This window comes from Eptesicus fuscus, chromosome 14 (assembly GCF_027574615.1).
Source record: "Eptesicus fuscus isolate TK198812 chromosome 14, DD_ASM_mEF_20220401, whole genome shotgun sequence".
NCBI lineage: Eukaryota > Metazoa > Chordata > Mammalia > Chiroptera > Vespertilionidae > Eptesicus > Eptesicus fuscus.
In genome coordinates this window covers 43,162,221-43,174,502 of record NC_072486.1, presented here as the reverse complement: position 1 = coordinate 43,174,502, position 12,282 = coordinate 43,162,221, and the positions used below count along the sequence as shown (strand labels likewise).

General features: G+C 34.9%; 1 protein-coding gene across 3 annotated transcripts in view; it reads left to right on the top strand.

Annotated features, from left to right (window-relative positions):
* The window catches only part of PNPLA8 (patatin like phospholipase domain containing 8), a 30,709-nt gene extending 18,666 nt beyond the window's left edge, over window positions 1-12,043 (top strand). For 2 of the 3 annotated variants that reach the window (XM_054726167.1, XM_008150217.3), the window contains exons 6-10: window positions 1,098-1,269; window positions 3,520-3,577; window positions 4,268-4,462; window positions 6,737-6,932; window positions 11,022-12,043. In XM_054726167.1, coding sequence (XP_054582142.1) covers window positions 1,098-1,269; window positions 3,520-3,577; window positions 4,268-4,462; window positions 6,737-6,932; window positions 11,022-11,296 — 896 coding nt within the window. In that variant the 3' untranslated portion in view covers window positions 11,297-12,043. The remainder of the gene's footprint in view (window positions 1-1,097; window positions 1,270-3,519; window positions 3,578-4,267; window positions 4,463-6,736; window positions 6,933-11,021) is intronic. The other variant, XM_054726168.1, reaches the window with a different exon arrangement.
* The last annotated feature ends 239 nt before the right edge of the window (window positions 12,044-12,282 follow it).

The window sequence follows — 12,282 nt, the reverse complement described above, 5'->3', positions numbered from 1 at the left end:
GTATTAACCACAATATATATTTTCCATTGTTTTCTAGTTTATGTTAAACTTAATTTATAATACTGTACTTATACTTTTCTTTTTTCCATTTTGTATATTCTAATATAGAAATTTTATTTCGTAATTTCTCAAAAGTTAATAAATTTATACTTAATTCATCAGTAAAGTACTTACCAGTTCGATAAAATTCAGCTTTTTAAATATCTGCTCATCTTCATAGTAGTTCTGTTTAAAAAGAAAGGAACTTAATTTTTTGGCAAGTTATTTCTTGTATTAATTATAACTTTTCCACAAATTGAAAAATAGCAATTTCTATTATATAGTTATGCCATAGTTATGCCATACAATGCATGCTATCTTACCTTTTATTAGAATAAGACTTTTACTATAATAACATATGAAATATTTAAAATACATTATGATAATACTTTCCTGGGTTGTTTTTTTTCTCTTTCTTTGCTTTGTCCAACCCTCTTCCCATCCCCTAAACCTTTCTCCAGTTTCTTGTTAGTTCAGGATTAGGCCAATTATGTACACTAGGTGGCAGTGTGTCCTACCAATTGCAGCTAGGATATGAAATCTGCTATTTAAAAGGACATTCCAGAGACCTAATTTACTTAATTACATTGGTTCCCAGGACCAATCTGAAGAAGCAATTTTTTAATGAATTGTTAAATTGTCAAATATACTGTATTCTGTGACCAAAACTAAGGGATTTATTAAGGTTAGAAAGGTTATTCTCTGCCACAATATCTTAATTATGTATTATTTAATATAATGTAAAATAACACATTTTTATATATTTTTAAATTGTCATCATCATCATCGGTTGCCATTTATGTATCCTTATTGAGGCCTAGTAATTAAAGCCATTTACATGTGTTATCCCAATATAAGAACTTTATAAATGTTAGTTGTTGTAATTACCCTTGTTTTTTAGATGAAAAAGAAATAGGGCTTTGATAGGTTAAGTATTTTGTCCCAGGTGACACAGTTTGAAAGTATCAAAAGCAGAGTTTTAACCAGGTCTGTGATTCAGAATATTTTAAAGTATTATATCATCAACACTGACAAAAACAAAAGATTTTTTCTTTCAGGTGCTATATTAGCATTCATGTTGGGATTCTTTCATATGCCTCTGGATGAATGTGAAGAACTTTATCGAAAATTAGGAACAGATGTGTTTTCACAAAATGTCATTGTTGGGACAGTCAAAATGAGTTGGAGCCATGCATTTTATGACAGTCAAACATGGGAAAATATTCTTAAGTAAGTTATAATTATTCTTTTTAAAAAACATTTTGATTATCTAGGCAATATGTGCATATTAATTTGAAAAAATTCTGAAAATATAAAATTAAATTATCCTAGTAGTTAGATATAATCACTTAATATTTTGGTGAATCTATTCTAGTCTCTATTTTCTTGGGTTTATGCATGTGAGATTTTCATGTAAAAGTTGCAATTGCCTTTTTAAAATTTGAGACCATATTGTATATAGACCATGTTTTGCATCCTATTGTTTTTACTTACCGTATTAGTCTTCCTCACTTTCCAAAAATAAAAGCCCTGGTGCAAAAGTACTTACAAGCTTCCATTTATTTTACTTATTTATTTACTTATTTAAATTCAAAGTGAATCAACAGAAATACACCATAAATTCTTTTTGACACTCACCAAAATAGTTACCTGGTAACCCGGCTTTTTGTAACAAAGTACAGAAAGCTTGGTAATATTAAATCACAGAGAACTAGAGAAAAATACTATCGCAAACTATAATAGATATGATATCCATAAACATTTTCCCAATTCTTTTTGTAATATTGCACAGTACTATTGCTACATGGCCAACTAGTGTAGCATAGAAGGAAAAGCAAAGACAAACCATAGAAAGAAAGCCACAAGTCTAAAATTGTTAGACAGTTAACAGTTCAAACTTCATAGTCAAATCTACCATTGGGCTCATTAAAACAAATCCTTCTACACCTTTGCTGTGTATGATTTAACTTTTACTTGACATGAACCAAGTTTAAAATTAGTAGTAGAGATTTTAAAAATTAAAAGATTTTGCTAATGGTATGCCTGCCGATGTTCAGTTGACCAAAGCCACTCAAACTCAGGGTTATGTGGAAAGGAACTATATACAGAAATATAGATATCAGAAGTGTAATTCATTGGGAGCCATTATTATTATAATCTACCACACCTACTCTCTGGACTTTTTTCTTTTTTTCTTTCATTGTTTATTGAGAGCATTTTTATAGGTGTTGTGTGTTTTTTTCTGTGACAATTTTATCTTATTTTAGGGACATTATTTTTAATTATAGCATCAATAAAATCTAGGAATGTTGAAAATCGTTTTTGTATTTTGACATCTCTCTGAAATAAACAATGTTCCTGACTTTATTTTTGAATTTATATTTATAACTTTATTCACTAATGCATTTCAGTTCAGTTAATAAATCAAAGTTTAAACAAAAAGCAAATATGAATTTTGCTTAAACTGTGAAAGCAGCTTCTAGATTTCTATGAAAAGATAAAGTAAAAGATCTGTAGAAGAATAAAATTACATTGATCTTCATGCAGAAGATCATAGGTCAGATGGGGAAAGACAAAGACCTTGTCCATTTTAGAAAGTAATTTTCTTTGATATTTTTAAAAGGTTGTGAAGGGTAGGTCACTACCTAATTTGTAAATACTAACGTTAGATGAATTTACTAACATTCTAGTTGAAAAATAGGAGTATCATTTGAAAAAAATGTAATTAGAAAAATGTATTTGTCTTACGGAGGCAGGTTGGTAAAAAACATAGTTTTTATATTCAATACAAGGGGAAAACATAATTTTTAAGTCAGGAAAAAATCTGCACTGAAATAAAATTCCCCTATAATGGACTTGTAAAAATTGCTGCCCAAAGCACAATTTCTGTAATGTTGCAGTAATTCAAATGCCAACTCAGATGACTTAATAAACGTTTTTTGTGGGGTGACATTGACTGTGTTGCTAATACAGATCGGGACATTAAGTTTAAAGTCTTAATGTCCTGATCTGGTTTTTGGACTACTCTGTAACTAGCCTACCCATTCTGCAGTCTTATCTCAACACAGCAGCTTTATTCTGTCAGGAGAACTCTGAAAACAGATTGATTCTGCCTCTGTGCCTTTCCCCTCTTAGGTCCTGACTTTGAATGTGTTACCTTGCCATGTTTTGGTGTCCTTTTCAAGCTACACCTCCATGCATCTTTCCCAAATACTACAGTAGATACTTATAATTTGAGTAATAAATTAGTAAATTTATTACTCAATAATAAATTAATAAATACTAACCACATATTGTTTCATGTACATTAGTTAGATGATAAGCCTCCTAGAGGAGATTCATATACTTTTTTTTTTTTTAATTTGGTCCCTCATAGTGCTTTGATAAAGCCATGGGCAAACAGTAATTGCATAACATATATTCCCTGATGTTAGGAGATAAATAATTTTGATATAATTTATTTCTTCCCCTTTAATAAAGGGAAAAAATGGGTTCTTCACTAATGATTGAAACAGCAAGAGACCCCACATGTCCTAAGGTAAGTTTCAAGTATATAACACCTTACTGGAATTGAAGGTTAGGTGAAAACACTTATGCTGAAGGCCCTTTATTAAAGGAAAAATTTCTTAGGAACCTCTTTTTTAAGGATTATATTGTTCCTTATATGTTGAGTTATTCTAGGAAGATGTGGGATGTGATCATTATCTGTATATAGTAAAAGTACAACAAAAGTTTAAGATCCATGAAAAACCTAGACTAAAGATAAGGAAGACTTATAAGGGTTAATCAAATCTAGTGACTTAAGAAAAATTGTGCAATTTTCTCTCCTAGGTTTTTTAAAAGAAATTATATATGTATCTTAGATATATATTATATACAAATGAAATCCCAATTTTCAAAATGTAGTTGTTACTAGAATAAGTGTCAGTATGGCTTCTTTTTTGATTTTGTTTGAAACACAGTGATCTGAGTGTTGCTTAAGTTCGATGTTCTTTGATAATACTTACTTGATTAAGGAGTAGGATTTCTGCACCTAGGAATTCCATGCAGTTTGTATTTATTTTTGGATAACAAGCTATAACCATGAAAAATCAAATACAGCTCCCTCTAGTGCTCTTTCACTCTTGCTTATTTATATTTTCTTTCATACTACTAAATAATATTTAATTTTTACAAATCCCAAATATTGCTGCTTACAATGGATATTGTTCACTTTTTAATTTACTAGGTAGCTGCAGTAAGTACCATAGTAAACAGAGGGGTAATACCAAAAGCTTTTGTGTTCAGAAACTATGGTCATTTTCCTGGAGTCAACTCTCACTATTTGGGAGGCTGTCAGTACAAAATGTGGGAGGCCATTAGAGCCTCGTCTGCTGCCCCAGGCTACTTTGCAGAGTATGCATTGGGAAGTGATCTTCATCAGGTAAGTTGAGTCTATGGCCTATCTTGTAAACCTTTACATGATTAAAAAGAATTAGCACTTATTAAATGTCACTGACCTTACTGAGGAATCAACCAAGGAGACTTTCTTCTTTATGTCTCCATGTAGCAGAAGATGTGCAGTAGAAGCTATTTTTATTTGTTGTTGGTTTCTCTTTAACAAGCTGCCTGCTTGAAGAGCATATTTTAGGAAGAGCATATTTCAGTCTTTCATATAAAGTGATTCACATAGCCAATTATGATAGTTTTATTGTTGGGAAAAATGAAGTAGTACATCTGATTGGCTTTCTAAATGTGATAAAAATTACAAATGAAGCACAGTCCCTGGAAATGCAGAATCCAATCTGTTTGACAATTTTGGTGATTTTTTAAAAGAACTTTTGTTTCAGTTATCATTGACATATAATATTATATTAGTTTCAGGTGTAAAAGTAATTTAGTAATTTATATATAGCCACGTGCTTATATCTCTGAAACAATGAGAATGTGTGGATGATCCAGGGTGTCTGGTGCTGGGAAGCTCTGGTGCCAGAGACAGACAAGACAGATAACACTGAGGGAAACTGGTCCTGGAGAGAGAACTGAAATCCTGTGATCAGCCCAGAGCTCTGTACATATCCCAGCACTCACCTGGGCCTCTGGAAATGCTACTCCAGCTTCCACCAGCATCTGGGGGAGACGAGCCACGCTCCCTTTGATAACAGGACCTTCATTTAAAATATGTGTTGTGTTATTGAATGACAATTTAAGGTTATATTTCTCTTCCTATTACTGGGTATGACATTTCAAATTTCTTGTTCAATATAGTACTACTATAGAATTCAGTAATGTCTTATCTTCCAATAGAAATGAATTGTTTTCTACTCAATATGTTAGTATTCAGTTAGGTTCTTTTTTTTTTTTTTTTTAAAATATATTTTATTGATTTTTTACAGAGAGGAAGGGAGAGGGATAGAGAGTTAGAAACATCGATGAGAGAGAAACATCGACTAGCTGCCTCCTGCACACTCCCTACCGGGGATGTGCCCGCAACCATTGTACATGCCCTTGACCGGAATCGAACCTGGGACCTTTCAGTCTGCAGGCCGACGCTCTATCCACTGAGCCAAACCGGTTTCGGCTCAGTTAGGTTCTTAATAGAATAAATGACTCTTGGACCATATTTTCAAGAAAAAGTCGGGGTTGGTTGAGCAAAGGAGGAGGCCAGGGAAAGAGTGTTTTGAGATGACAACATGAGCAAAGGCATGAAGGCCAGAGAATGTGGCTCATTCAGAAAACTGCAAATAATTCACAAATGGCTACATTGTGGGAGTAGAAGATGACCAATTCTGTGAAACTTCAAAATGCAAAATCTAAAACTAATAGGTAAAAGTTACAGAGAGAAATTTGCACTACATTCTACTACATTTTAATAGTACTCAATCAGCATTTTTGAATTCTTCAAAATAATATTGGTAATAGATAAATGCTTAGAAATACAAAACTTGCCTGCTTGGTTAGGTTATGTCTGCATTATAATGAATGGTGATACTTTGAAATTATACTGTTAACAAAATTTCAGCTTAAATTTGTTGAATTAATTTGTTTATATTTGACTTGTGAAAGAAGAATTAGCTTTAATTGTTTAGGAGAACCATAATTCTTTTTTTTATTTTTTTATTTCAGAGAGGAGGGGAGAGAGAGAGAGAGAGACATAAATGATGAGAGAAAAATCATTGATCAGTTGCCTCCAGCATACCCCATACTGGGAATCAAGCCCACAACCCCAGCATATACCCTAACCAGGAATCTAACCGTGACCTCCTGATTCATAGGCCGATGCTCAACCACTGAGCCACACCAGCTGGGCAGAATCATAATCCTTTTCTTAGGTTTTATATAGGAACTATATTAACCATTAAATAAGGATAATATATCTTTAAAAACTAATTCAATTCATTTCAGTAGTTTTGAGCAAAATGTGCAAAGCAATCCAAGAAGTTCAAAGAACTTTCATAATAAGAAATGAAAGCTTAATAAGGCCAGTGAGGCCAGTGAGTTTTTGCATGACTTCTTTGTATCTGTGATATATAAAATCAATTCGAGTTAAAGGAACCTTTTGTTTTTAAGTAATATGTTGATGAATTTATTATATAATCCAGCTTTTCCTATGACTAAATTTCAAACTGTTTAAAATATAATTTTTCTTTTCATATTTGTAAAATAGAATTTCACTTTTAAGAGTTCTGTATTATATTTTCTTAACTTAATTTTGCAGGATGGAGGTTTGCTTCTGAATAACCCTTCAGCCTTAGCAATGCATGAATGTAAATGTCTTTGGCCAGACGTCCCCCTAGAGTGTATAGTGTCCTTAGGCACTGGACGTTACGAGAGTGATGTGAAAAACACCATGACATATACAAGCTTGAAAGCCAAACTGTCTAATGTTATCAACAGTGCAACAGATACAGAAGGTTGGTTGTTTGCTATTTTAGAGCACTTTAACTTCTAAAATTCAGCTTTTAGTAGAATATGCTCATGCTAACTGCAGAAGAATATGTTATGTCTGTATTGTGTAGGCTTAGGAAGCACATGGGAGCAAGTCTTCTGTTTTTATTTCTCCTCACTCATTTCTTCTAAATGACCCTGGAATAGAGGCTGTTCTCCATGCGGGAGTTAGTGCTACCTTTGCCTACTTACAGTTGGAAAAGTATCTAAACCTGGATTAGCACAAAGGCTTGGTTGGAGACTATTATGCCAGTTGCGAAACGGAAAAGAAAAGGAGTCAGGTTGGTTCAAATATACACGTAACAGTGAGAGAATTAGAATACTTACAGAATTCGATTATTTAGTAATGTGGAGGCAAACTGGAATTAGAATAAGTTCTTCACTCTTTCTGCCCCAATAATCTAGTCTTCATATAAAAGCTGAAGTGATTTTTTTAAAAAACATAAATTATGTTTTTTACCCTGCTCAAAACCCTCCAGGCTTCCTATCATACCTAGAACCAAATCCAGAAATATTATTCACTGAAATTTACAGGCCCTGTAAGACCCAGCTTTTGAATACATCTATTCCTCACCTTCCCCTTTCAAATGTGTCCCTTTTATATAGTGTAGCTGGCTACCCTTTCATTTTTGCTGTTCCCCAAACTTGCTAGATCTCTTTATTTTATTATTTTATTTTTAAGTCTTATGTGGTCAGTTATTAAATTTTTACAAAGAATTGTTACCACTTAGCTCCTTGCTTTTGAATCTCACTTTTTCCATATTACCATGTTATTAGTTAAGTCATTAGCCTATGGGAGGATCTTAAATGACCCACTGAGGACTTTCATATATTAAATGATAACTCAAGAAAAGCTGATATACTGGATTTTTCACTATGTGAAATTTTGTTGTCAAGTCAATAAAATATTCTTACTGTAAGCAATCTGAGGGGAAAAAAACTTTAATCAGTAAGTTTCATAATACTTAAAGACATACTTTGTGCAAACCCTGTGATAGGCTCATTTGAAATTTTTAAGAAACATGAAATGCTGCCTTTATGTATTTATGCTCTAGTTAATGAAGAATTTATATGGATATGCACAGGACCTAAAATAGCCAAGACAGTTTTTAAAAAGAACAAAGTTGGAGTACTTACACGCTTTGATTTCAAAACTATACAAATACAGTAAGCAAGGGACTATGTTATTTGCATAAAGATGGGCATAGGTCAGTGGTATGTAATAAGAGAACACAGAAATTGATCTATAAACATAAGCTCAAAAGTTTTTTGATAAAGGTAACTCAATGAGTAAGGGATATTCTTTTCAACAAATGGTACTGGGACAACCAGATAACTATATTCCAAAAATTGAACCTTGACCATTCTATATACAGAAATTAACTTGAATGGACCTTAGACCCAATTATAACAGCTAAAACTATAAAACTTCTAGAAAAATACCCTGGAGAAAAATCTTAATAGCCTTGACCTACATGAAGATTTTTTAGATAAAACACAAAAAGCATGAACCAAAAAGAAAAATTAATACTTTATCAAATTACAAATTTTGATATTTCAAAGACACTTTTAATAATGAAAAGACAAGCTACAGGCTGAAATAAATATTAGTGAAACATGTATCTGATCCATTATCAGAAATATGTAATCATATCCAAAATCTAGAGAGAATTCTTATATATTATCTATAAAAGAAGAAAAAGAAATTCAGTAAAAAAAAAAAAAAATGAGCTAAATATTTGAACAGACATTCCATGAAGAAGACATACAGGTGAAAGACTTCTCAACATCATTAGTCATTAGGGAAATGAATATTAAAGCCACAAGGTACTACATCCTTTGGAATGGCTAAAATTAAGACTGACAATCCCAAGTTTTGGCAAAGATGTGAAGTAGTGGGAACTCTTCTGTATTGATGGTTGGAATGCAAAATGGTACAGCCATTTGGAAAACAGTGCTGTAGTTCTTTTAAAAAACAAAAAACATACTTTTACCTTATGTCCAGCAATTTCATCCCCGGAAGAAATGGAATCATCAATCCACAAAAATACTTAGGGGTAAATATTTATAGGACGATTATTACTAATATCTAAAAACTGAAGAGAACTAGACAGGAGAGAACAAATTATGCTATATTGTACAATGAAATACTAGTCAGCAGTAAAAAGAAAAATTATTCATATATGCTACAACATAGATGAATTTCAAAAGCATTTTGCTAAGTAAAAGAAGCTAGGCATACAAGGGCTATATCCTTAAAATTTTATGTGAAATTCTAGAAGAGATAATGACAAGAGGAACCAACTATAAAGAAGCATGATGGAACTTTTTTAAGTGATGGAAATGTCCTATGTCATGATTGTTGTGGTTGTTACATTGTATATGTGTCAGAACTTGTCTTTTTCTTAAAATTGGTGAATTTTTTTTTTAATCTATTTTATTGATTTTTTACAGAGAGGAAAGGAGAGGGATAGAGAGTTAGAAACATGGATGAGAGAGAAACATTGATCAGCTGCCTCCTGCACATCCCCCACTGGGGATGTGCCTGCAACCAAGGTACATGCCCTTGACCGGAATTGAACCCGGGACCCTTCAGTCCGCAGGCTGACACTCTATCCACTGAGCCAAACCGGTTAGGGCTAAAATTGGTGAATTTTATTGTGAGTAAATTATGCCTCAATAAAGATAACTCCAGGAAAAAACAAAATGGAGGTTGAAAAGGCATTTTAGCAGTGGCTAACAGTATGACCAAAAACAGAGAGAAGAAAGTATTAGAGCAAGTATCCTAATTTAACAGAATTATATGAAGTATTCTGATAAGTGAATTTTATTTTATAGTATATTTACACTGACTGGCCAGATTATTATGATCTCTGAATGCATAATAATCTGGCTACTCAGTGTGTGTGTGTGTGTGTGTGTGTGTGTGTGTGTGTGTGTGTGTGTGTGTGTGTATTAGAGCCTTGGTGCATGAATTCGTGCATGGGTGGGGTCCGGCCAGCCTGGCCAGTGGGAGGGGACATGGGCAGTTGGCCGGCCTACCTGCTGGTCGAACTCCTGGTGGAGGGGACAATTTGCATATTAGCCTTTTATTATATAGGATATACACTGAGTGGCCAGATTATTATGCGTTCAGAGATCATAATAATCTGGCCACTCAGTGTATTATTATGGACTAGCTTTCCCGTTGCAGGAAAAATCCTGCAATAGGATTTCCTGCTGCACTCTACCCTGCCTCCGTTCCTCCCTTGTCCCCCGCCTCACCTTCTCCTCCAGCCCGCCCGCGTTTCCCTTCGGCCCCGGCCCCGTCTCCGCCCCGCCCTTGTCCCCCGCCCCGCCTTCTCCTCCAGCCAGCCCACGTTTCCCTCCGCCCCCTGCCCGCCTCCGCCCCGCCCTTGTCCCCCGCCCCGCCTTCTCCTCCAGCCCGCCCGCGTTTCCGTTCGCCCCCTGCCCGCCTCCGCCCCGCCCTTGTCCCCCGCCCCGCCTTCTCCTCCAGCCCGTCCGCATTTCTGTTCACCCCCGGCCCCGCCTCCGCCCCGCCCTTGTCCCCCGCCCAGCCTTCTCCTCCAGCCCGCCCGCGTTTCCCTTCGCCCCCTGGCCCCGCCTCCGCTCCTCCCTTGTCACCTGCCCCGCCTTCTCCAGCCCGCCCGAGTTTCCGTTCGGCCCCGCCTCCGCCCCGCCCTTGTCGCCCGCCCCGCCTTCTCCCCCAGCCCTGACTTTGCTCCTCCCTTCTCCTCCCCTCCCCCCGTTTCGATGCTGTCTTGGTATGCAAATTAGCCGCCATCTTTGTTGGGGTAATTTGCATACTCATCCTGATTGGCTGGTGGGCGTGGCTTGGCTGGTGGGCGTGGCTTAGGTGTAGCGAAGGTGCGGTCAATTTGCATATTTGTCTATTATTAGATTAGATTCCTTTTCTAAGGTTAATTAGCTGGAATGATGAAATAAGCAAGGCTTTATAATTTTCCTAAAAGAATATAATTTTTAAAAAAGATAACATTGGATCACTGTAGAATAACTTTTCTTAATCACCCTATTGTCTCTGTTTGTTTTAACAGAAGTCCATGTAATGCTTGATGGTCTGTTACCTCCTGACACCTATTTTAGATTCAATCCTGTAATGTGTGAAAACATACCTCTAGATGAAAGTCGCAATGAAAAGCTGGATCAACTTCAATTGGAAGGGTTGAGGTACATAGAAAGAAATGAAGAAAAAATGAACAAACTTGCAAAAATTTTACGTCAAGAAAAAACAACTCTGCAGAAAATTAATGACTGGATAAAACTAAAATCTGACATGTATGAAGGCCTTTCATTCTTTTCAAAATTGTGATGAGTGTGTGCATATATTCCCATAAATGAAGGCCTGTTCAGAAGATCCACAGAACCCAGTGAGGAATCGTAGGGTTCAACGTGATTTAACTGAAATACTCATGAATTCTGGGGAATCCTGAAAAAGATGGTGCTTGGACTAGCTTGCACAGCACAAAGGCAGACTTTATAAGGGAAGGGAATTAGATTTTTATGATGTTAATAATTAGCTATATTTTAAGAATCTTATTGTACTAGTTGGTTGTAGTAGATAGATATTGGTGTTATATTGTTTGATATTTGAAAACTTATTAATGTAGTGCCAACCAACTGAAAAAATATCATACTTAATTTTTTTTGCTTTAGTCACCATAATCATGTTGAATTTATTTGATCATTGATTTTCTTCCATGTGGAAAAGCTAATTTCTTTTTAAATTGACATCACATGTATTCACAAGCTACATTCTGCTATCCAAATATTGCCTTTTACTGTAATATCATTTAAACACATACAGAAAAGTGGAGTTTTTTCTGTGAAAGGACTTTTACATTGGAAATATGAAAGAACCAGATACGGTTTTTTATTCAAACTTGATTGATTCAAAATCATAGGTGAGATTCCAATCACTTTTCACCCTTGAAATTTCAAGATAATGCTGTATGTTAACTTTTCTAGCTCTGGCTTTTTATTCATTGTCATAAAATTAATTACTTTAATTTACTAAGAAAATATTCTTATCATTAACAAAAATAAACTATTGAAATAATTTATTGTTAAAAGGCTAAAGTCATTTTAAGATTATTTATTCTTTGTAATGTAGTTCCCCATCTCTTTGTAGCATTTGAATATACCTATCAAGAGTATGCTTTAAAAAATAAGTTAGGCTAGCCTTAGCTGGTTTGGTTCAGAGAATATAGCTTCGACCTGCAGACTAAAGGGTCCCGGGTTCGATTCCAGGCAAGAGCACAAGCCTGGGTTTGCGGGCTTGATCCCCAGTAGGGGGCG